This window comes from Pimephales promelas, chromosome 5 (assembly GCF_988280905.1).
Source record: "Pimephales promelas chromosome 5, fPimPro1.hap1.1, whole genome shotgun sequence".
NCBI classification, from domain to species: Eukaryota; Metazoa; Chordata; class Actinopteri; order Cypriniformes; family Leuciscidae; genus Pimephales; species Pimephales promelas.
In genome coordinates, this window is record NC_142773.1 from 28,508,253 (window position 1) to 28,534,598 (window position 26,346).

At 37.7% G+C, this 26,346-nt stretch overlaps 2 protein-coding genes across 10 annotated transcripts in view; both read left to right on the forward strand.

The window, feature by feature from the left end:
- Positions 1 to 2,759: 2,759 nt before the first annotated feature.
- gpr141c (G protein-coupled receptor 141c) lies at positions 2,760 to 4,830 on the forward strand. 5 transcript variants are annotated; one of them, XM_039678043.2, is made up of 4 exons: positions 2,760 to 2,939; positions 3,185 to 3,315; positions 3,417 to 3,451; positions 3,608 to 4,830. In XM_039678043.2, the coding sequence occupies exon 4, from the start codon at positions 3,619 to 3,621 to the stop codon at positions 4,516 to 4,518; it is 900 nt and encodes a 299-aa protein (XP_039533977.1). In that variant the 5' UTR covers positions 2,760 to 2,939; positions 3,185 to 3,315; positions 3,417 to 3,451; positions 3,608 to 3,618; the 3' UTR covers positions 4,519 to 4,830. The 5 variants fall into 5 exon arrangements, with proteins under 5 accessions (XP_039533977.1, XP_039533974.1, XP_039533976.1 ...); XM_039678040.2 differs by having other exon boundaries at positions 3,238 to 3,315; XM_039678042.2 differs by having other exon boundaries at positions 3,238 to 3,315; positions 3,611 to 4,830.
- Positions 4,831 to 11,570: 6,740 nt separating this feature from the next.
- The window catches only part of ctnnd2b (catenin delta 2b), a 75,235-nt gene continuing 60,459 nt past the window's right edge, over positions 11,571 to 26,346 (forward strand). For 3 of the 5 annotated variants that reach the window (XM_039677319.2, XM_039677321.2, XM_089131247.1), the window contains exon 1: positions 11,571 to 11,842. The gene's annotated coding sequence lies outside the window, so the exon portion shown is untranslated. The remainder of the gene's footprint in view (positions 11,843 to 26,346) is intronic. The other 2 variants (XM_089131246.1, XM_039677324.2) reach the window with 1 other exon arrangement.

Genomic DNA, 26,346 nt, shown 5'->3' on the forward strand with positions numbered 1-26,346 from the left:
ACTGCAGGTGAAGAATTGAGATGCATAGATTCCGCTGTCGCGTTTTTTGTAAAATATTTCGACAGCGCATTCATTTTAATAGACAAACAGAGAATTGCAATCAAGGCATTTGTCGATCGGAAAGATATTTTTGGTGTCCTTCCAACATGATTTGGGAAAAGTGTAACTTATCAGCTGGCTCTGACGGTCGTTAAGAAGATGGGACGTAATGAAAAGACTGTGGTCGTTGTTGTTTCTCCTTTGGTGGCACTCATGGAGAAGTAAGTAAAGAAGCAACACTCGTTATTTAACTTCTAAAATAAATAAAGTTAGGCTACGTTTTGTATTTGAAAACTGCGCTATGCAAAGGCGTTGACTTATGCGTTGCTAAGATTGGTTGTAGGTCTGTCCGACTATCCAATTGAGTGCAGAGGTTTTTTTTTTTTTCCTGTTTCGGTTACGACACGCCTCATAATCAAAGCCCAACGGAGGAGTTTCAGACTCATATTCTCTCTTGAATATGAGTATGACGAAGTCAGGCTAGACAAATGCGCTACACTGTAAAAAAAAAAATTATGATTTGTTATCATAATGTTTCTTCGTCTGTCAAATCAACTTACATAATTTATGTGATTCAGATAACATAATATTTTGAGTTTCTGATTATTAAATCAATCTCCTTCATTGTATTAACTAAATTTTTCATTTTCAATGAACTTAAAGTCTTAAGGCAACCACTTAATTTTTTTAGTTAAACCAACAATATTTTTTACAGTGTATCATTCAAGTTCTATCAAACCATTCAAACATGATAAGATACAAAAACTTTTTTTAAAAATCTGTACTGACACGCTGTCTGTGAATTTCCTGTGAATGTGTGACAGACAAACACACATAGAAAGCCTCTCCACACGCCAATGTATGGCTACCCTGCTTCCCTCGGATGAGCACACCGAGTGCATCGCTTACTAACTCCAGTTCGCACACACAAATATTCGAGTCAAAGTACAAGCTCTGTTAGCGAAGGGCGCTGCAGCGAGTTCTCATGGCCTGCAGCGAGTCAGGCTTTTACAGCTGCTACTTCCTCATTCCAAAAGAAGGATGGCGGCCTCAGGCGCTTTGATAAGACTTGCAGATTTTCCCAGGGGATTGTTTTTTATTAGTGGATCTGAAGGACACATACTTTCATATCCAGATAGTCCTTCATCACAGACCATTCTTGAAATTCATGTTTGAAGGGGACTCTGGGTCCTGACTTGAGCCCATCTTGTTGGACAAACCTTCTGTGTTGAATGAAGGCGTCGTGCCAAACTCCTGAGGTTGTCCTTGATTCTGTTGTGGTTGAGAGAGTCCTCTCTCTCCTGAATGAGCACATGGCTGGGTGTGAGTCAAGGCCTGCTGCCCTGGGGTCTGGTGCAAACCGAACGTACTGAAGGAGAGAAGGCCAAGAGAAGGAAGGGCTTGTCGACAGGCCATTTTTAAAGCTTGACAAAGGTCACACCTTTCAGGGTTACCTTAACCATAAAGAAAGGGGAAATTTCTAAGCAGGAGATACCTATGTGGGGAGGAATTATGACGATATCTCAAGTGTGGTTAGACAAATGCCTTCCCATTTGTGTCAATTAATGCTCAGCTATATATATCAAACACACACAGCATTCTAAGAGAAGGTGATGTACATTAAAGTGTGGATACGAGACATGATACAGCTGGGGTTACATTTACCGTTGGTTATACATACCTTGGTATCAAATACATAATATATAAAATACAAGACTGAAAATCATTCACACAGTTTCTGGGATGCATGTTTATTTATAGATCAGTTTGTCTATGATTAATGCAGCAAAGTCTGTATTAAAGGCCGTTTCTGTCTTCCCCCATCGTCTCTCTCATGTGGCCACATTTTTAACAGCAATAAAACCAACTTATCTGATCATGGTCATTTTAACTAAGATCTTTTTTGCCCTTTTGGGGGGATGGGACCACAGATCCCAGAGTGAGGTAAAAATATGTTTACTTACTTTGCTTAATTTGTTTACTATAATTCTCATCCCAAGATGTCATCTAACTGACGCTTTTGACCATATGTCAACATCCAACGTTTTAGGGTACCCTTTAACGTCAGTTAGTTGACGATCCTAGGGCATCATCCAACTGATGCTTTACCTTTAGCGTCAGTTAGATGACGCAGGTAGATTTAGGTCTGGGGTAGGGTTAGGATTAGATAACGTCATCTAACTGACGTTAAAGTGTACCCTAAAACGTCGGATGTTGATGTATGGTCAAAAGTATCAGTTAGATGACGTCTTGGGATGAGAACGGGCTGATTATTTACCACCACGGTACACCACATGTACCAATGGTGGTACACGCCACGTCTGATTTGTCTCAGTCGTTACAATTCTCATAAGACTGTTATTTTACAATATATCCTAGTAAAACTAGGTAATATAATAATGGTAGTATGGCCAATGGTGGTACACACCAATGTTTTGTGATAAGATCAAATGCAGTGCATGACCCATATTAAATAAAATATTCATTGTTTCACGGAAAAAAAATCTACTTCTTACTTTTAAAAATGTACCGTTACTAGATGAGTGCATTATTGAAAGGTAGAGAGAAAAAGAGAGCAGGAAGGACAGATTGGGGAAGAATATATTGCAATGTAGTATGAAACTGGCTAACTTCCTCATATGTGCTGTCAAGTTTTTTTTTAATCTTTAACCTCTACTGTGGCAAATAACAGTCAAGAGGTGTTTCCAGAAGGCTCTGGAGGCTGGCTGTTTGACACTGACAGAAGATTTACACATGAACTGACAAGCTGACATCACATCATCTTCAGCTCTCTTTAAACCTACAGTGAATGGATGAACTGCTTCTGTTACATCAAACTGTCTGTCTGCCGTCTGCTGAAGTACTATTGATATTCAGTATTATATTGATAGGGTAAAAGGGTAAGTATCTGCAATATGTTTTTTTCTTTGGAATCATTCAAAATAGTTGTTTCAGTATTATTTTGCAGAATAATCCTTTAAATAAAAGTTATACGAAGTTACATATTATTTTGTAAAAAAAAAAAAAAAAACGTTATTGCAATATATATGTAATATATATGTAGTCTGTTTTACAAATAATAGGTACAGGCTGGCTACCTTGACCACAATTTGATTTAATTTGTGCTTCCTTTTAAAATTGAAAGGTGTTTAGAAGAGTTACTAGGGAAGTGTTTTGAAACTTCTGCTAATATTACAGTGTGAATGAACTGCTAAGTTCAGCTCATTTAAAACACCACAGAAGGCCAGATCTTCAATTCATTCATCACCTTTACAGGTATGAAATGAACAGGCTATTGGATGTACCAACATGTATTTCAAAATTGTAGAAGATCAACATTGATAAAAAGAAATGTGATGAATATATCTCTTTTTCAGGGCAAAACGTTTAACCAGGAAAAGAATTGAAAAAGGTAAGTTTGTTCTATTTCACCCTAAATTGCATAACAATACAATTACTAAGATTATTTTCTCTGACTCTTTGTTTAAATATGTTTAGTATTATTTTTTTCTTTTCTTTTTTTTACTTTTTGAGAGCAAGTAAATCCAAAAATGACTCTTTTTCAAAGCAGTGTCAGACATGATCATAAACAACAACAACAACACAAACCACACTGGCCTGCCGGAGGACTTCAGAATTGCTCTTCTGGTCTTATACACATTCATCTTTCTTTCTGGGACTCTTAATGTTTTACTAATATCCTGTATGCTACAGTCACAAAGACGTCTATCTTTCACCAAAGTGTCTGTGATAAACCTAATAGCAGTGCACTCCATTTTCCTTCTCACGGTGCCCTTTCGCATTTACTATTATGCTTTTAATGAAGCCTGGATTCTGGGCATGTATTTCTGCAAAATTGTCAGTCTTATGGTCCATGCTCACATGTATCTCGCATTCATCTTTTATGCCTTTCTTCTTATTGTGCGTTATGTGGAGCAATCTGATACACAGCACAGGCTAGAGTTTCATCGTATCCTTCATGCTACGATCGCAAGTGCAATCGTTTGGTTGGTCATATTTGGCTCTATGTTCCCAGTAACTATGGCTAAATACGGAATCGCACAGAATGATTCCACTCAGTGCTTTCAATTCGGTCAGGCTCTCCATAAGCCTGCTGTGAAGACGTTAAACTATGTTATTTGCATTGTAGTGATACTGGGTTGGAGTCTGCTGGCATTGTTCCAAGTTTACTTCCTGCTATATGTGAGAAAGAGATTTGGAAAGGCCATGTGTCAACATCAACAGTTCTGGGCACAATTGAAAAACATTGTATTCCTGTCCATTATGTTTTTTTGTTTTGTGCCCTATCAAGGATTCAGATTATATTATGTGAGTGTATATGGCAATACTGAAAAACTTTCTCATATAAATGAAATTTTTCTAGCTGTCACTGCTTTCAGTTGCTTTGATATGATTATTTTTGCTGGTAGAGATATATGCAAACGTATTAATTCAAGGGGATGGTGTTGCGGTTTATAAGAACTATGTTTACTTTATCTAGTTTCTATATTGTTATTGATTTAGTGAATTTACTTTCATTTTATTTTATTTGTTTTTGATGTGTTTATGCCTTATAACAGGGGTTCCCATTCCCAACCTTTTTTGTGCCAGGGCATAAAATTGTCATTTTTAATTGGCTTTATGCCCAGCTGCACTACTTCCTGAACTTCAGCCAGCTCCTTGTTTCCTGTGTGCCATTATTGGCCAAATTGATTAATTCAGGTGTGTCTGATTATTGTTGCCATGACTACTGAGGTCAAGCACACCTGAATTAATCAATTTGACCAATAATGGCAGACAGGAAACAAGGAGCTGGCTGAAGTTCAGGAAGTAGTGCAGCTGGGCATAAAGCCCATTTTAAGATGCATCGTTTTGAAACAAGATATGACGCCCTTGCTGCAGTATTTCACCACAACGATCACACAATGGATTTGGCGCTACGGAATCGTCTGTTGCCGTAAATCCATACTTAATATGAGGCATTATTTACAATTAAAGCTCGACTTGCTTTTCCTTTTTTCTCTGGTCTGGGGACCGATGGTTGGGAATTGCTGCCTTATAAGCTTAAAACTATTGTCTTGCAAGTCAGAATGATTGGAAAATAAACTATATACTGTATATGTATTGAATGAAGCAACATTCATGTGTGTTTAGTTTTATGTTTTTTTTTTTTTTTTTTTACTTGTGGAGAACTGAGTCTGGAATAAAACTGTTAAATAGAGTGATAAGGTTTGGGTGTGAGTTCCTCATATATCTAGTGTTAACCATAAAGTTTACAACAGATCCATCACTGTTTAGTGAAGGCCATGGCTTTAATGTGTCACACAAAGATTAATAAAAGAAAAGAAAGTAAAAGTTGCCACACCACAGCTTCAGACAGCAAAATATTTAGGCCCATTTAATGTTCTCTACACATGTGACGTTTCGAGCCCATTGGCTCATCATCAGACAATGACTCACCCATTTGGCTCGAAACTTCACCTGTGGTTTTCTATGTTTGGAGCTGTGATGTGCTATTTTTTTTCCTTTTCCAAAAATGTGTTATTGCTTGAGCACACTCTGGACCTATTGCCAGTTTGATGTGCGCACTTTGTGTTGAATCTTTGTAAATAAAATAACACCATTAAATAAGTCAAAGTAATAGGCTATGTGTGTTGCGAATAGCCAGACCCAGGGTTGTTAAGAGTCCAACCACGTGTGTAGTCGGTTGGTGACTAAAAATTACATCCCTGCACTAAACACTTGGCAAACCCAGAAGCCACTTCCAGTAAACATGTTTAATTATACATACTGTCATACCATAAAAACATTATCATGACCGATCATCAGCACCCAATATAAATTGCAACACAGCAGATATGGTCTCTCTTAGCACCCTGGTGGCTAGTGGTCAACGAAAATAAATATTTGTCTTCTCATAAAAAAAAGCTTGCAACATAACACAAATTAATGTAAAACAAACCATCACCATAACACCCCTGTATTGTTGTAATGGTTTTTTAAAGGCATGCAGAACTTTATAGTGTTGCACACTTGAAACAGACTCGGTCTTCTCTTTCACAACATTATTTTGCCAGTTCCGTTGGAATTATTTTTTTTTATACACGAAGCAACACATCTTCACACGTCAGCAATATAGCCTATATCACTTCACTTGGCTCGAGCTCTCCACAACGCTACCGCGCTGGCTCAATGACATAATCCTAACTGAACTTTCACCTTTCAGGAACATCAATCTTTAGAATAATATCCAGAATATTTATCAAATGAAATTACCATGAAATTATAGTGATTTCCCTTACATTATTCTAAACAGTCCCAACAATAGCCTGTAACTTTTAAATAGACTGGAAAATGATGGAAATTGAATTATTTAGCATGGTTTAAATCATATTTATCTGACCGTTATCAGTTTGTAACAGTAAATGAAGAAACTTATCGATCAACAAATTCAGTATGGGGTACCACACTTCTAGTACTAGGACCGTTGCTGTTGTTCTTGGGAGATTTCATTAGGAAGCATTAGATTAGTTTTCTCTGTCATACCGATGATGCCCAGATGAAACTTTTCAATTCAAGAAATTAACGGAATGCATAGCTGATATAAACATTTGGAAGACTAATTTTCTATTACTTAATTCTGAAAAAACAGACTGGCACCCACCCCAACGAAGTGGAAGTGCAAATCAGAAGTGGAAAATGTTTGTCAAAAACTTACATTTACACACAAACTGACTAGAAACCGTCATTTTCATACGCCATCTTCTCAAGCTCAAATGTCACAGAATGGAACACATAGGATTGTGGGATCTCAAAAGTAGCGAAGGATACTATGCTGCCTTATAAAATCGATGAGATGAAGGCATCTCAGGAGACAGAAAGTGAAGCTAACATTGGATTCGGAATGAAGGTGGGTTATTAGATGAAGACAGGATTGATGCTTTCTTTCCTTGGAATCCAAGGAATTTTTACGTTTTCGAATGCAGCCTTCTTGATCTCCTCCACGCTCTCTAATATCCCGCCTTCATTAACTGAAAATTAATCGATAACGTATTGTGATTGGATGGTAAGTTTGTTCTTCAAAATATGACGAGATTGGCAACCTTTGGCTATTCTCGCGTGACAGATAACTGCTAGTCGACTCGCTTATATGATTACCTAGCAAGGAAATTTTAGGAAAGAAGAAATACGGGACATGATTTTTTTTTTTCATAATAAATCGGGACACTAAAAAAAAGCTAAAATACAGAACTATCCCGGGAAAACGGGAAGTCTAGTCACCCTATCTGGATAACAGCTTACAACACCCTGTCTAATTCATTTAATGATATGATAATATTCCTGATAGGCTATTTCTTCAATGAATTGATGATATTCTATTAAAGGGTTAGTTCACCCAAAAATGAAAATGAAGTCATTAATTACTCACCCCCATGCTGTACCAACCCCGTAAGACCTTCGTTCATCTTTGGAACACAAATGAAGATATTTTTGATTAAATTTGAGAGCTGTCTCACTACCACATTGGCTGCCTAGGGACTGGCTCTTGACGGCCCAGAAAGTCAATGAAGAAAATGTTTAAATATCCCAAGTGACTACCGTGGCTCAACTATAAGTTTATCAAGCGACAAGAATACTTTTTGTGCGAAAAAACAAACAAAAATAACGACTTTATTCGACTATTCCTTTTCTTCCTTGTTGGCCTGAAACAAGACTTCCTTAGATTTCCACGACGCATGCGCGAGAATTGCGATCTCCTTCAACTACTTCAGTTCAGTTCTCGCACATGCGTCGTGGAAATCTAAGGAAGTCTTGTTTCAGGCCAACAAGGAAGAAAAGGAATAGTCGAATAAAGACGTTATTTTTGTTTTGTTTTTCGCACAAAAGTATTCTCGTCGCTTGATAAACTTATAGTTGAGCCGCTGTAGGCACATGGGATATTTAAACATTTTCTTCATTGACTTTCTGGGCCGTCAAGAGGCAGTCCTTTAGGAGCCAATGTGGTAGTTATACAGCTCTCAAATTTAATCAAAAATATCTTCATTTGTGTTCCGAAGACGAACGAAGGTCTTACGGGGTTGGTACAGCATGGGGGTGAGTAATTAATGACTTAATTTTCATTTTTGGGTGAACTAACCCTTTAACATAAAGCTTTAATAAATGGAATATGCAACTATTTCATATCTGAATATGAAACGTTTTCTCTAAAACTTTCCCTACATTGACAGATGCCCCAATGCTCTCAGAGGGCTTTTCCCATGGTGATTATTACATTATCTGTGGTGTTCTTTCGGCATGCCTAATAAATCTATCGAACGTCTCTGATGGACATGATTTTTCCCTAAAATACTGGAAGATGCAGTATATCTAGGAAGTCACATTTCATGCACATTGATGCCCCTGAATTGCCTTAAAATATGTTGTAAAACATCTACTTGTATCAATAAATGATGGGAAATTAATTTAAGTATGACATGGGCTTACCGTTTGTCACAATGTTTTCAACTCAGTCCTACTGCAGACAACACCACAGTCATCTGCCTCAACCAGGATGGTGATGAGTCTGCATACAGACAAGAGGTAGAGCAGCTGGGTGTCTGGTGTAGTCATAACAACCAGGAGCTGAAAATGCTCAAAACAGTGGACTTCAGGAGGAACACCCCAGCACTCCCTCCACTTAGGTTTCTGTACCACCATCTCTCAGGACCTGATGTGGGGCAATCACATTGTCTCGATTGTAAAAAATAATAATAATAATAAAAAAAGCAGCAGCTGACACAGTTCTACTGCAGGACAGACTCAATCCGTCATTGAGTCTGTCCTGCAATTCCCTTATTACTAACACCGGCCACAACTTATTTGAACTGTTGCAGTCTGGATGGCGCCTCAGATTACAGGAACTACTAGAACATCTAGGCACAAGAACAGTTTCTTCCCACTGGCTATTTCCCTCTTGGAACAGCTAAACACCTTCCAAGTGCAATACCCCACTTTTCTGTGCAGTATCCTTATAAAAAGACACATTTATTCATATTAATTCACAATGTATGTTCATTGTCTGTAAATGTTTATTCTGACTAAACCTGTCTTTTTTTACTTAAATGTTATTATATGCCTTGTTATATTTATATTTGTGTCCTGGAAGCTTCAATACCAAGATAAAGTCCCTGAGTATGCAAGCACACATGGCAATCTTATTCTGAACAATTTGTGTGGTTCTAGCCTTTTTTATTTATTATTATTATTATTTTAGCTAATAACAAGTCTAATGGAGATCCATATTATTTTGTGTCATTTCATTGCTTTTATAAATAAAATCATAGCTTTATTTTGCTGGTTTTGCTAGCTTCTAGGTCTGGAGGTCCCAGAATTATTATTATTGTTATTTTGCAGTGGCATTATGAAGCCAACATGCATTGGATTATGAATATGACTATGATTCTGATTGTGTATCCAAACAGAACATTCATATTCAAATGACAAATTGTAATGGAATTGGAGCTAATTGATTAAGGAACTAAGTCTGTGCCTTTTCATCCTCTTCAACTCAACATTCACTGGAGTGAATGAATGCCTGTGTCCACTGCTCCAGAGCGGAAGTACCCCGTCCAGACACGCTGTCTCTCTCTGTGTTGCTTTGGCTGATGGCAGGCAGAAATGGGATTAACAGTCTTTTCATGGTGCCTCTCACATGACATCATGCTGACATTTGGTCTGGGCATACAAAGGCGATCTAAACTGATCAAACAGAAAATGTCCTTTATCTGATTGTCCAATACCTCCATTAACTCCCCATGCCTAAAAAAAAAAGACAAAACATCATCCAACCATGATTCATGTTATTATAAATATATTAGTTTAAATCTAACAAACATTCTTAAAATTATCTTAAAAAACAAATGTGGGGAAATTAGCTGCACATGGCATGTCCACCAACTGCCCATATTCTCTGAAATGACAGTCTGAAGAATTTTGCACACAAAACTGAAAAGTAGCCTATACTTCTCAGTCTGGCAAGCTCTAATCTGATTGGCTGACAGCTTTCATAGATAATGAAACACAATTTTTTTTTCTCAGTCTGCCTGGAAACCAGGGCATATTTGTGTGAAAAAAAACAATCATCTTTTTTGAAGAAGAACTAATAACTGGATTTGTTAGTTTTAGACTCATATCTAGGCTATGCCTTGAAAAAGACGTTTATTCAAGTGTGCTATTGGTATACTTCTTTGAAAACTAAAAAAAAGTCTAGTCTACTCCAGTCTACTTTTTATGTACTTCTCAGAAATATACTTCGAATTGCACTTAAGTATACTTGACTTATACTGACAGAAGTCTAAGTATATTTGGCTTATACTTGTTGATGGAGATATGCTTAAAAGTGTATTCTAAGTATTCTTGGCTTGTACTTGTGTTCACTATGTTGATTGATTAACTTATTAAATACTTTTAACGTGATCATCAAACATTAAACAGCGCGTGAATTAAAACTGCTTAATGTTAACAAATGAAATAAAGCGTAACCCATGAAGAGAAAATGACAGTGAAACTTTGGGGTTGTTGGACTCCATCTGTGTTTTGATCATCATGATCAACTTACCAACATTCAAGTGTTAATAAAAAAGCATGTATGAAGCTAATATATATATATATATATATATATATATATATATATATATATATATATATATATATATATATATAAATTAAAGCACAGTCAAAAGTATTTTTTGAAGTATAAAAAATAACATGTCAACATGGTAGTATAGGCCTACTGCAAGTGTAAAAATAATATATAAATTGTTAACTATAAGTACAATGTCAAGTTCACTTAAAAAAACTTTCAGTACACTACTAGTTTAATATGGTAAGTTTTTTAAGTGAACGTAACATTATACTTATAGTTTACCAATTATACCATTTTTGCTCTTTTAGTGTACTCTCAGTAAATACTAGTTTAGTACCTTAATACTGCAAGTACTTTTTTAGTGTAGCTACTCTGAGTAAACTACTAGTTCAGTAGTTTTATACTATAAAAGTATAGGCTACTTCAAAGTGTACTTTCATAAACTAAAAAATATTTTAACTAAAACTATTTTTGGGGGGGCCAATTTAGTCCCGAGCAGTATTAAAATAGTACACTTACAAGTTTGAATACTACTTTTTTCGTAAGGGATACTTTTTATGTCTGAAATAATCAATTCCTTTTGGTATTTTTCAGGATTTTTTAATCAAATTTTTAGCGTTCAAAGACATGAATGAATCGTATTAAGAAATATATTCGATTATATAAAGCCATATTTGTCAACTTGGAAATTGTACGTATAGCCTAAACTAAACCTGGTCCTTTTCCGACCCTCTGTTTGGCGTTCAAACGGGAGCATAGATATGTAATTCCACACATGACCGCGAGATGTCGCTGTGGGAAGCGTCGTCATCACTGCAGCAAGGTACTTGTATGGGGATGGTCCAGCAGGGAAGAGGAGGAGAGAGAGAGCGAGCGAGAGAGAGAGAGAGAGAGAGAGAGAGAGAGAGAGAGAGAGAGAGAGAGAGAGAGAGAGAGAGAGAGAGAGGGCGCTGCTGCTGCTGTGTCTGTGGCTACCCACCGCAGTTTTCCGGTCTCCTTCTATCCACACGATTTTCCTTGGATACCTAACGGATGCTATCCTTTCCTCGGCACACCAGCATCTCTTCTGTTTTCAATGCCATTCGTTGGGAATGATTTCCGTGCGTCGCTCGCTGTAAATTGTCGGCATTAATCGGGGAAGGGAAGCTAGAAGAGCGTTGTTCCTTTGGATATTACACGGTAAGCGCAATGTCATTCCAGTTGCATTTCCAGTTGTCACATTCCCCACCTACAACCTCGATATCTGCCAAGAAAAAGCTCGAAACAGTTATGAAACCCCTGGCACGCGTATTAACAGCGCATGTTATGTGAGTTTATTTGCTTGTTGATGTCGCCGAGTTTGTGTTTATAGCGGTTTTTATCGCATTTAGTGCTCGTATTCACAGCGCAATGAGCGCAAGCTGGGAACTGAAAATGGAATCCATTAGAGCATCATTCTCCATCCAAGACGGGTGGGGGGGGGTGGGATGGCAGGAGCAGAAAACCTATTACTTCCCTATTGACCTAAATTTCAATGATGTATTTATAAGATTACACCAGTCCACGGATATGGCCGCTGCTTCTTTGTGTAGTTTTACAGCATGTCTTTCAAATCGTTATAAAAACCCAACTGTCAGTGCATTTTGCTTGTGAAGAGCCGTTTTCGTTTCGTTTGTGTCCATTCATTTTGAATTTCTTGATTTACTAGCTCGTGTAGCCTCGGGTTTTTTGACCGTCTGTTAGTGAAAATTTCTTTAGAAAACATTGTTTAAATTGAGTATGAAAGATGAATACAGCTTATTAGTTTAGGTGTGCTGATGTGGAAATGGGAGGGCTGTATGTGGCTAGACTGGTCGCCTGCTTTCTCTGCACTTGCTTAGGTGAGGCCGTCTTGGAAGAGAAGAAACAATAATTCAGCTCATAGTAGCTTTTAGGCCCTCATGAGTTTATTTGTTGAATTTTGAATAATGTGCTATCTTTTCCCACACATGGCACATGTAGGCTATGTTATCAGTATGTTGGTGCTCTAGATGCAAGCAGTTGTTAATGGATAGAACTGACATTGATGGATTTTATTCTTGATTTTTTTTGTCAAATTCACTATAAAAACCTGGCTTCTGTGGTTGCAAGAACTTTACTGTAAAAAATACTGGGATATTTCACACTGGAAATTCTGTAAAATTCTGGGAATCCCCAGCTTTACTGTAACTTTTTATTTGCAACTATTTTTTCTTTTTTTGCAGCCACAAGAAGTACTTGTGGCGAAGTGTAGTTGCAATGGTTTGATTTATCGATGCCATAAAATTATGTGAATTTTCACGCAAGTACTTTTCTGCTGAAAAATCAAGAGGGATATTGAGAGAGAGAGAGAGAGAGAAAGAGAGAGAGTGAGAAATGGAGAGATATTGAAAGAGAGAATATTGATTGTTCAAGGGATCGGACATTCTCAGGTTGATCATAAATTATACATTGCACATGGAATTTTTTTTTCCAGTGCAAAAAGGTTTCAGCACTCTGGCCCTGGTATTCACCATTTTAATGTACTGATACATAAGAGTGTGCTCTCAGGGAGCAACAGTGCATGACTGTGAAATATTGTATGCATACTAGTATTAACCTGCTTGCTATATGGCTGCATATGATTTAGAATGTAGGAGCTTTGTATGCATTTTGTAACAGGTCACGTACACTTGAAGACCTCGCTGAGGTATCTCACTGGAGAAATAGACGAGCAGCTGAAAGCAAACAAATTATTGCAGTATACATTCAAAACACCCATCATCATTTATAATGTTTGCAGTTGCAGTTATATGTTTTGTTCAAATGTTCGAGATACGGGAAAATTACATGTCTTGATTATGACCTGACATTGCCCATCATTGGCCCTGCAATTTCAGGATAATGACTAGGTAATATATAGCTTAAATTTGGTGCAAAGACATCAAACTGTGCAAAAGCAAAGTGCTGGTATTAATTATTAAAATGGTGCACTTTCAACAGATTGAGTGCAGTGGTGCTTATAATAGGCAATTTGACAATAATCTTTTGTCATTATCTCAAAACCATCACTTTTAGGTTTTTAACATTTTTTCTGTTCTATTTGATCGTTGTTCACTTATAGAGGTAGTTTTAAATGCGTCATTTCATGTTCATTTAGTAATAGACCTATTGATAAATATCCGACTTGACTCCAGCCACTTGGTATGGACTGACTCAGTCTCCTCTTTAGATAATGACCCCAGAGACAAAGCTGTTGATGACACAGCTTTGATATGAGCATTGTCTTTGTTGTCATCTGTTGTCTCATGACACTCACTGGCTGATTTGTAGTTATATAGTTGACATACAGGAGGATATGAGAGTGCAAAATCATACATTTCTTTTATATTTTCGTTTTCCCTAAGAACATCTGCAGAATATAGGCTAGTGACTTGAAATTTGATGAATCTTTGATCTCTCATTTTGAGGCTTGAGGTGTACACCTAATTTTTAGCTAAGCCAATATAGAAGTTAAACTCAAAGGATGCGCAAGAGAACAGATTAGTTAAGAGTTTGAGTACACGACGTGTGCATATATTATTAGTCATTTTTGAAGATTAATATCTCACTGTAAAAAAATACTTAAAAAAGTAAGTTAGAGTTACTGTGTTGAGTAAATACAACGAAGGAAATTGATTTGATAGAAACTCACATTAAATCTACTTTGATTTGACAAAACATAAAAAGTTGTGATAACAAATCATGAAAATATTTTTTGACAGTGATAAATCTGCCTTAGAGGGCCACTGTAAAATATGGCAGTCAGTATTACACTGTATTCAGAATTTTACTGTGAAATCATTGTAGACTAGCATTTTCCTTCATAACACAACAAATGTATATCATTTACAGTAGCTGATTAAAAATATTTATTACACAGCTCTTTGAAATTCTTTTATTATGAAAAAAACTTGATTATTTTTTACGTCTTGTATTACACCATGCCATCTTGCATCTTGGTTATTTAGTAAAAAAAAGGCCTCAGAGGACTTCACTATTCAAGTTATATTAATATAACATTGCCTGTCTTGTGGCTAGGCCTATAATAATTGTTTTGTACATTGTAATAGACTATTTTTTTCTCTAGTGGAAGCTTTAAGATAATACATAGGTAAGATTATAATTTCCACTCAAATCATTATTTAATGCCCACAAATTTATTTATTCAGTTTGTAGTTGTTATTGTTTATTTTGCAATTATGACCATACAGAATTATTTAGATACGATTTTGAAATCGAATAGCCCCCCCCGCCCCCTTGTTAAATTCCTGTGTGCATTAAGTTGTCTTACTGTTAATGTGGAGCCTCATTTCCCATTATTGCCTTCCACACAGATCAAGTGCTTGAGTGAGGGATCTTTACCCAACTTCATTTAGCCAGTGTACCATAGAAACATCTTCTTATATGCACACTGGTAATGCACTGGGGAGCTGCCTTGCTTGTGTAGCCTCTGTCAATGCTCCAGAAAAGACTTGATAGGAGGGCAGAAAAAACATTATTACCTGACTGCCTGGATTATGCAGACCTGGAGTGAGGAGAGACAAGCTGTGCTCACTGAGCATTTGCATTTATGGTTAAGGAATCCACTGACACATGAAATACGAAATATGAGAGACAGTGGGGCCCTGGGTTCCTATTTTTAGATTTGCCAACCAAAATAAATTCAAAAGGAAGGTTATAGTGTTGTTTTTTTGTTCAGATGTCATTATTGTTTTGTTTAAAGGATGGTTTAAAGTTCCCAACCTAATCCGTAATAGTTTGCTTTTCATTTGAGATATCTCGGATTTGCTAAATGAGAATTGGGAGATTATTTATGCAATATCAATTCATCTGAATGATCGTTTAGTATATTTTTATAGGTCAGTGGTATAAGATTACTGTCAGTCAAATAGCCATTATGAGCTTGCTTTTGCAAAAAGTGTTACTCTTTATGCGAAATATGCCATTATACTATGGTATATTATTATTAGAGGAATACTTCATGCTTTTGCATAGTGACCATTCAACTGGACAACTGACCACTGGCAACCACTGACCACTGTATTGTTACAGTATATAGTAAAACAATATAATTTAAACTTCAATTCAATTATGCATTTATTTGTTAGGCATCCATGTCATCTACAGCCAACCTCTCATGCACAGAATACTAGGCAACTGTTAAATTATTGAAAAATATTAAGCAGAGTTACACCTAGTGTGGTGTGCATTATTTTTCAATAATTCATGAGCCAATTTTTATGCTTTTACCATGGTTACCACACCTCAAAACTGTTCAAATGTTTTAGAGAAAGACCTTTCCATAATATATAAATGATAATAATTTAGTTGGTAAAACATGGAAATTGTTTGCCTTTGTTATTGATGTATTTTGTTTCGTAGACTAAAAAGTGAAAAATAAATTGAGCTTGTGTTAAACATTTAACAAAAACCCTATTCCGGATCTGGGTTCTGGGTTAATTTTGCTATAATTACTTCTCCTGTTATTAAAAATACTTAATATTACTTCTTAATATGCTCCACAATTTTGTATTTGATCTAATAACCTTAATTGTTTTTCAGAATGCATAATTAAGATGCTGCATTTGTCACAGACCTGTGATGGCAAGCTTTATCACTGGTTAGAATAAAAATATTTGATTTTTGATTTTGACATCTCTCAAAGTAAGATAATTGAAAAAAAAAAATGTATTAATGAGAATTTTGGGTCCTGCTATTGTTTGACCAGTAGGGGTCCCTTTTAGCCATCATTCAGCGGCCAATTATAGAATGTCGGTGAAAGCAATATGAAATAAATGCAGAATGTGGTCTTAAACTAGCTTTTCATATATCAAACACAGCAAATGGGCTGACATGACACAGTGAACATTTGCAAGTTCGAGGTCTTCATTAGATTCATTTTCTTTATCCTTGAGGAATAACACACTGCTTTGTCTTGGAGACTTCAGTGAGTGTATTACATTTCCACTGTTGCCACTTATACATAGATAACACTAGTAAACACAGCTTTCAGCAATGTCAACTCTCTCCAGCAGCAAAGTCATTAATCCCATACTAGGTCAGGGCTCTTACTGAGCCAACCATTTCCACCCAGAGCTACACAGGCATGGCAGAAATGTCCTCGTGCCACGCTTGAAAAATCCATGCCGTATACTGATATCCCATGATGCATTTTCCAGGCAGGCATACAGCAGAATTTCAAATACATGTCAGTTCTCTGGCATGTCACAAATCATCAGTAGTTTCCTTCATGGAAGTTGAAGGTTGCAGACATATTTGAAAAGTTAATCATAAAGTGAAACGTTAACATTTTTTTTTATCAGTGAGTTAGAAAAGAACTAAACAGAGAGTTTTTATCTGTTTTTATCCAACTAGAGACTGAAAAAGTCAGCAAACGGATAATGGATGGACACCAAATGGATAATTGTTTCAATTATAGCTCTTAACGGGCACAGGCTTTACCTTTAATTTGCTGGGGAAAGAGTGGAAGAGGTGGCCATTGAAAAAAAATAAAATGTACTCAAACATCAACACCAGAGACTATAGAGGAGAAAAAGCCCTAATAAGCAGTAGGGCCTGTTTGATCACAGCAAGTCTCACATAATTACTCTTTATCATCGATGTCACGCTTAGCTGTCCTTTGAGAACATGATCTGAGAGCATTTTAATTGCTTCGCATTTGCGCTGTTTCTTAATGTATCATTGACATTTTAGGCAAGGAGACATGTCTTGGAAAAACTATACAGTTCTCCACCAAGACTTTTGCAGACAGTTAATTAGCTCTAGAATGTGCAGTGATATGACATCACCGAGTTTTTGTGGTGGTCATTCTTATTTAAATTTAAATGAATGCGTATCATACATGTACCATACACTTCTAAGTCCACTAAATGTTTACAGCAAAGACACGGTTAATTAAATATACCTTTCGCAATATAAAAGACGCATTATCTCCAGTCTCTTTTCGGTGCTTTGTGCAGGAGAGCATAACGTCATCTCCCAGTTTGCCAGCCTCACAGAAAAAGAGATTAGTTTCCTTTAAGACCTTATTGAACATTTTAATCTTGCAGTGTGCTCAGAATTTTATTGCCGTTTCATTCCCAACCTTGTCAGTCGTGTGTCGAGACAATAAATAAACAAATATGTCTGCAGTCAGAATACAAAGGACCGATTAATGTGTGTGATTTAATGAAGCTGTAAAATATTTGTTTTCCCATCCCTCTGCATATGTTATATAACTTAAATATTTTGTAATAATTCTAATTTTATTTGAATGATTTCACATGAGATTTCACATAAATATTTATCTTCCAAATGCTAGCTCTTAATGAACTGCCCTTGCTTTCTTTGTCTCATTAATTCCAGCAACTAAATAAAGCCTGATTTTACACTAAAAATACTGCTGGGTGTGTAAAAGCGTGTGAATGTGGGTGTGACTGTAAACAGAATATGTGCCTTTTGTTTATGCATTTTGATACTTTAGTATCCTGCGGGATCACATGACTAATCGTGTACCTTGGATCACAAGTGTGATGCCTGCCAATAGCAACATCCGCCGAATGAATGAACACCACCATGTCCTGTGGGTTTAGGTAGATGCTTTTTTCTGAAACATCTGGCATTTCACTGGGTGATCAGATCTTGGGAGTAAGTCTTCCGAATCTTGCCGAAAAACAAAACGGGGATGTCCAAGGGGAGGAAGCCGTTGTCAAAAGCATATGGCCACAGTCTTAATGGGATGTTAAGGGGAATGAAAATGCAAAGGCAGGGCAGATGTTTAATGCAGAAAACAAGATTAAACAGTAAAAAAAAAAATATATATATATATATATATTTGATCAGATGTTTGGACTGAGGTTTCTGCGGTTCTGATTTTTGGTTCATTTCTGCTGGTTTCTGTTTTTGTAGATACTGTTGCTATGAGTTGTATATAATCCCAAAGGACAGAAGATGCAGCAATTCCTTAGGGTGCAATCACGAGACTCTTACACCATCATGAACCTACACATGCAGCAAACACAAACTCTAAAGATAGCATTCTGAACGCAAGCTGAAAGATAGATATGGAGCACAGCGCAGACACTATTTGAGATTTAAAAAAATAATAATTTTATGTTCATGCAGATTTAGTCAAAAATAGCCTAGTTTTTTGAATCATCAGTGCAAAGCATCTTGAGAAGAATTAGCTGCCGTGTGCAGCATCTGATATGATCCACTGTAAGTCTCACGGTTGCCTTCTTGGAGAGAGACTGTCATAATGGATTGATATCACTATGGTAACAGGAGCCCGTTAGCAAGCACAAGCATGATGTCATAGACAAATTAGGCATTCAGACATGAGCCCCAATAGAGAGATCCTCCTTTGTTGTAGGGCTTTCAGCGATTATCGGCTGACATTAATTATGAACATTTCACAAATTTGATGAATTTATATCAATTTCCCCTTTTCGGCTATTTGATGTCTGCAGCCAATTTAGTGAAAAGGCTTAAAATGTCTACATTCACCTCAGTGGTTTCACACAGAAGTCATTGTGGAAGCACATTCAAGTACGTTAATCCAAAAATGTAGCTTTTGTTACTTTAAATGAAAAAGTGCCATTGAGGAAGTGAAATGGGATATAACCGCTTGTTGGGAACAATGGCACTGTTCAATTTGTTTAGTGTTTGACAATGAAATTGAGGTTGTGTTACGGGACTCTCCCGTCTACTGTCTCGAGCCTTATCTGACAGGTCAGGGGCCGTTGTGAAAGACGTTTTAGTAAAATTACAGTTAACATTCACTGAGCAGCAGGCCTGTTTCTAAGGTAACTGTGGCCTTGGAGTGATTGTAGCAATCATGAGACTTAATACAATTAGACTCTTTTACCTGTTTCTCAGTAATGCCTTTCTTTTTCTCTTTTTCTATTAAAAACACAGGGTGTGTTCAGGTGGTGATCTTCTGTATGGTCTATTCAGTATGCTAAAAGTTTCGCCATTTCCTTTTAAGGTGTAATATCCTTGCGAATCAGAACCGGAGTACTTATTATATATTAAATGTTCATTTGGATTAATGCATCCTATAACTCCCCTAGCTGATGTATAGTGCTTCCACGGCACAGCCCGTTTTTAGTGCTCCATCCAGTTTCAGCAAGTCTTTACATGTCCTAAAGTGAATGTCAACCGCCCCAAAATAAAATTGATTATTGGGCATTGATTATTAGTTTAAAATCGCTTGAATGTTTAAACTGGTAAGACTTAAAAAGACATGCAAATGGTAAACTTCATTCATGATGCACTGCTGGCCCGATTGTGCAGGTAAATATTCAGCCCGTTCTCATCCCAAGGCGTCATTAAAGGATTAGTTCACTTTTGAAAAAAACTTTTGCTGATAATTTACTCACCCCCATGTCATCCAAGATGTCCATGTCTTTCTTTCCTCAGTCGAAAAGAAATTGAGGTTTTTGATGAAAACATTCCAGGATTTCTCCATATAATGGACTTACATGGGAACCAGACGGTCCAAGGTCCAAAAGACAGTTATAACAGTTTCAGATGCAGCTTCAAATGTCTTTAAACGACACCAGACGATGAATAAGGGCCTTATCATACGAAACGATCGGTTATTTCAAAACTTATTCCAAAAATGTAACTTTTCTAAGGACAATTGCTAGCCTTGCTCTATTCTGTGAGGTGCGTTTGTAACGTCACGTAATACACAATTACGTTCAAAAGGTCACGGGCGACGTAGCCAGAAGTACAGAGTCAGAGTGTTTACAAGTTGAACGCATAGGTTGAACGTGCAAACTAACTCAAACGCCGTTTACAAAAAAAGGAATTAAAAAGGTAAAACAACGATGTCGGACGATTTTGATTCTGTACTTCCGGCTACGTCGCCCGTGCCCTTTTGAACGCAATTACGTATTGCGTGACGTTGCAAACGCGCCTCACAGAATAGAGCAAGGCTAGCATTTGTCCTTAGAAAAGTTACATTTTTGGAATAAGTTTTGAAATAACCGATCGTTTCGCATGATAAGACCCTTATTCATCGTCTGGTGTCGTTTAAAGACATTTGAAGCTGCATCTGAAACTGTTATTAACTGTCTTTTGGACCTTGGACCGTCTGGTTCCCATGCAAGTCCATTATATGGAGAAAAATCCAGGAATGTTTATCAAAAAACTTAATTTCTTTTCGACTGAGGAAAGAAAGACATGGACATCTTGGATGACATGGGGGTGAGTAAATCATCAGCAAAAGTTTTCAAAAGTGAACTAATCCTTTAACACCACTTTTGCCAAAGAGTAGACATCCAACACACATGGCACCCTTTAGCGTCAATATGAGACGCAGATATATATGGGGCAGAAGGCGCCTCCTAGTGGTCTAACACTAACCCAGACCTAAACATACCCATACTCTGTGCATGTTATATTGACGCTAAAGGGTGCCATGTGTATTAGATGTCTACGCTTTGGCAAAAGCGTCGTATGTGACGCCTCGGGATGAGAATGCGTTGGAATATACCATCATGTCACGAGTCCTGAACACGAGTATTATCGTGGCAGCGCTTGATTCTTGCCTTGCACAACACATTTTGAAAGAAGAGTTGGAAGAACGCTTGCGTCTGGCAGATTCGAGCCTCGTAAACGCATACAAAATGTCTTTCGTCCTGTAGGCATCCTGGAGAATATTTCTGTTCATCCTAAACACATTTTCTATCGTCCCCAGGACGACAGAATGCCGTTAGTCTCGAGCCTGTGTAGTGTGCTAACAAGTACACTACACAGGACACAATAATGAGTAGCTCAGTTACGTTTGGCTTTACATTACATTTGCCATTTGATGTTGGGCAATGCAGGGCTACGTTCTTTCATTTAAATAAAAAACCCGTAGCATCATGTTTACACCATTGGTTTACGCGCGTCACATATGGCTTGTACGTTTGCTTCATGTCATTCGGTGTTCACGCTTGGTAAATCCGGTATTAAAGGAGAACTCCGGCGAACAATCAACCTTTGGTCTAATAAAATATCGGTACATAGTCAATCGTTCTCTGAGATTTGTTTTCTCGATAATCGAATAATCGAGACTATTTTTCAAGATGGCCCCTGTCTGTATACACGAAGTGAACTGTCTTCATAAAGTATCTTCTTATTAAATGGTCTGTACACTTACAAAGTTCCCAATGCTTCGTTTTGCATGTATGGAGCCTCAGTATGTTTCTGTGTTAGTGTGGGGCTATTTTGAGCCTTATTAGTGGTATAAACTAGCGATTTCTTTTACTTAGTCAATGCCCCCATTACTAGCATTATACGGTAAACAGTTTTTAGAGATAAAACTCTTTACAATCGATTATCATGAAAACAAATCTCAGAGAACGGTTGACTTATGTACCGATGTTTTATTAGACCAAAGGTTCATTGTTCGCCAGAGTTCTCCTTTAAATGGGCAACGGGCCTGAATATCAACCATTTCTATAATAATAATAATAATAATATTAAAGGGGTCATGAACTGGCTTTTAAAATCTTATTATATTGTTGTCTGAGGTCAACTTATGACGTTCGCTTGGTTTTTGCATTCAAAAACATCAAAGTCAGGGTTGCCAACTTTTGAGTTTTGCTTGGAGTGAGATTTTTTTTTGGGGGGGGGGGGGGGTTGTCACAAGATCTTGTAGGGCACAATGTATAGTTTGTCCAATTTTAATTTGGCATTAGGCTAACAGTTTTACTGATTAAAAAAACAGAGACCTCTGTCCTTCTAGGGGGGTTCGGGGGCATGCTCCCCCGTAAGAAAATTTTCTACATTTTTAGGTTAAATGCATCAATCTGGTGCACTTTGAGAGCTTAAAATTAAGAGTTTTAACCGGCTTCAAATCATGAACTGTGACATTCAACAAAGCAAAAGCCTCGACTTGTACCTGTCCTGGACATTAAAGAGGGATCAAACATCTTTTTAGTTATGATATAAAGTCTATGATATAAAGACTTTATGATATAAAGTCTCAGTCGCTTTTAGGATGCCAAACGATTATTATAATAATGTAATAATGATTTATATAATTATTCCTATTACGTAAAATCCATATAGGCCTTGTTTATAAATGTAGGCTGCTGTATAAATGAAAATGAATATTTCAAAAGTATATTTTACTTACACTATTGTATAGGAAAATTACAATAGTTTTGTCCTAATTTCTTCACTTGCAAGAAATAAACCCTTGAGCTTTTATTTTGGAGAAAACACCAGATGAGAAGAGAGAGTAAAAGCCGGATTCGAACTCGGGTCGAACGCGTCAAAGTTTGCTATCAGCACCTCACGCCCTCCCCCTACGCCACTGTAGATATTTAGTGAAAGATATCTTTTTTGCTAAAAAGACAGGCACGTAGTGCAAATGTTCGTTCTCAACTCACGTTCAAGGTCATAGGCAGCGCAGCGTCTCTCTGTGCATCGCAAAAGCCCGTGTTGACAGTTTGTTAATATAAAGCGGGAGATTTTTGCTCGTGCCCTGTGGGTGTTGTAGCCTAGGCAACTGTATCACGTACCGTTAGAACTGACGCGCTACTGCGTTCTGTCACATTTAAAAGCGCCAAAACGCTCCATATCAGGAGTAAACTTCTCTGTAGTCTGTCGGTGTCGGTGTCATCTTTTTCCGCGATTTTTCTCTGCGTCCAATCAGTAGTTAAGAGCCTGAACTTGCTTATAGTAATACAAAAAAATACAGCCCAGAAGAATGTCTAATTTAGCGTGAGATTTCTATGTTGAGCGTGAGACCGTGAGATTGAGGCTGAATGCGTGAGTGTCACGCCAGATGCGTGAGAGTTGGCAACCCTGCAAAGTGAATAAGTAATAGGCTATTTTGTACCCAAGTTGTGAGCCTTCCTGAAAAACGGTCGGTTTTTATGGGCGTGTCGCACTGAAAACTTGGAAATAAACGCCCACTGCTGTGAGTGGATAACAGTTTTGCATATTATAATGAGTTTAACTCACCCGTCGGTGTATGTGGGGAAAAACGTCCAATGTTGTCAAATGGCAACCGGATTCGCCCATACATGTTCAACCAAGAGTCTGCTTGTAGCACAATTCCGGTCAGATCCAATATAGACGGCACAGCACGTTCTTTACTCTTAATCGTCTGCAAATCCAGTCTTGTTTACAAAAAAATCCTCAGTGAAATTAAGCGAACAGACGACGATGTTTTACCCTCATCAGCTGGAACGTCATTAATTACTCACCCCCATGCTGTATCAGAGCTTCATAAAATTATCAGCAAGCAAGAGCCATAATCGAACATGGGTCTCTGGCGCGAAAAACTTGGGGGGGGGGGAGGGGGGTCTCTTGTAACGTAAAGAAAGCTAGCCGCGGTTGGCACAGTTGTAAGCGGCTCGTCCCCCATACAGCGCGACGGCAATGCAGCTCGTGAGAGGGGGCGGCGGTTTTAACGTTTCGAGTCGGGCACGCAGGGTCGATAACGGAAGCCTTTCCGCAGAAGTAAAATCAGCCGTCGGCGAGAGAGAGCTCTGCGTGTTCCAGTCCCAGACAGAGAGCGCAGAAGAAGGCGGTTTCCGGCGCTGAGAGGGGGGCGGCATGAGCCGCAGGTGTGCGGGCCACCTTTAAAAAGACACTCGCTGCTCTTTTGTGAAGTCATACAAACATAATACACATGTAAAGGATACGTCGCCGGATGGCTGAAGGTGGCGAAGACGGCCGGCTTCCTCAGACTCTGTCCACGCTCGCTAAGAGATGCCTTTTCGGCGGCGACACGGCTTCCCCTCGGACATCAGCAGATGCGTAGAGCCTCGCTAAAAAGACGAAAATCAGAAAACAGCGGGCTGCGGGAGAGACTCGGGTTTTTATAAACGCGGGCCACGCCTGTTTTGGCGGGCTTTGACGCAATGAGAGCGTGTCAGCCTCTCATTGGCCGCGAGTTCAGCCGAGTCCTCTCATAGGCTGTAGCAGTTCTCTCAGAGCGAACCAATGAGCTCGCTGCTAGTTAGTCCGCTCATGGTCTGCAGCCAGCCTGCAGAAGGTGAACTGAAGGTGAACTCAACTGCGTTGGCAATGGATACAAAAATTTAGGATAATTTTTTTTGGCCTCAACTTCCCGTAGCGTAAGCTAGCTTACGCAATACTAGAGAACCTCTCAAGAGAACTAGTCTTTAGTTACATCACTGTTGCTGTATTAGTGATGGGGCTTCATTTTAGTAGTGATGGGCAGATCGAGGCTTTGTGAAGCAATGAAACAGTTGAAGCAAATGTGCTATGTTGTTTCGAGGCTTCGAATCAATCCGACACCCGTCTCCATGGTGACACCTAGTGGTCAATTGCAGGTGTTGATCTGAAACAACCTTTACAACAATGTTTTTTTATTATTATTATTATTGTATTTTTTAAATATATGATGCTTGTAACCTGTAGTCTCTTCACATTGCATAATGTTATTTTGGTCATGAAAAATATTAATAAAACAAATCAAGCCACAATGTCTCACTTTCTTATAGATTTTTATTTAAAAATATTAATTTATCTTCTGTTCTTTCTATTAATCTGTCTATATTGTGCACACAACAAATCAAGCCACAATGTCTGACTTTCTTATAGATTTTTATTTAAAAATATTAATTTATCTTCTGTTCTTTCTATTAATCTGTCTATATTGTGCACACAGAATGCCTATTCTTAAAGTCTTGTGCTGTTTTATGAAGGCAAAAAGCCATTATTTCGATTTTAGTTCATTGGCAAAATATAATGCTATAGACAATATATATATATATATATATATGAAAAGAGTTCAGATGCAAAAGCCTCTAAATGCCATTTGAAATTTTCTTCTTTAGTGATGATTTTTATCAAACTTGTATATTTAAGTTCAGTAATTTCACTTAAATAACAATTAATAGGTAATCATCATTGCCATTTAAGTGAAATCACTGAACTTAAATATACAAGCTTGATAAAAATGATCATTCTAGAAGAAAATTTTAAATGGCACTTAGAGGCTTTTGCATCTGAACTCTTCATATGTATGTATGTACTGTATGTATGTATGTGTGTGTATGGGGGAGGGGGGGGGGGTGTTTTGAGGCCTGTCAGGCCTCAAACAGGCCTGTCACAAACAGTTACAGTGGCGTAGATCATAGAGCATGTAGCCCTTGAAAGAGCAATTGATGTGCTCGGCCTCGAGTTCGAGCCTGGCTTTTGCCGAACATGAGATGTAAAAAGTATAAACTAACATTGTCTCTAGCGTTATATTGCCAATGAACTAAAATCGAAACCATTATATTTTTGCCTTCATAAAACAGCACAAGACTTTAAGAATGGGCATTCTGTGTGCACTTTGCTCACGCGATCCTTCCCGACCGACCTATCAATCAAACCCTGATTCGGCTGAGCACTCCACCTGATGAAACACTTAAAGCTTCATTTAGCCTTTGTCACGTGACTGTGGGTGTTTTGAATCACGCTTCGGATCAGTGTTTCGAATCATTTTTGCTTCGGGATCTCGCAAAGCTTCGGAACGTCTGTTTCGCGTCAGCCATCCCTACATTTTAGAGATCATCTGAATGGGTAAATTTCTAAGAGTACACAATGGGTCAAATATTTCTGGTTGTTCAAAGTTTGGGATCAGTATTTATTTCTTTTTTGAAAGAAATTGTTACCTGTATTTACCTAGAAGACATTGAATCGAT

Bases quoted from the DNA above. Each gene is read 5' to 3' on its own strand.
- gpr141c (XM_039678043.2), top strand. From the start codon at position 3,619: ATGATCATAAACAACAACAACAACACAAACCACACTGGCCTGCCGGAG.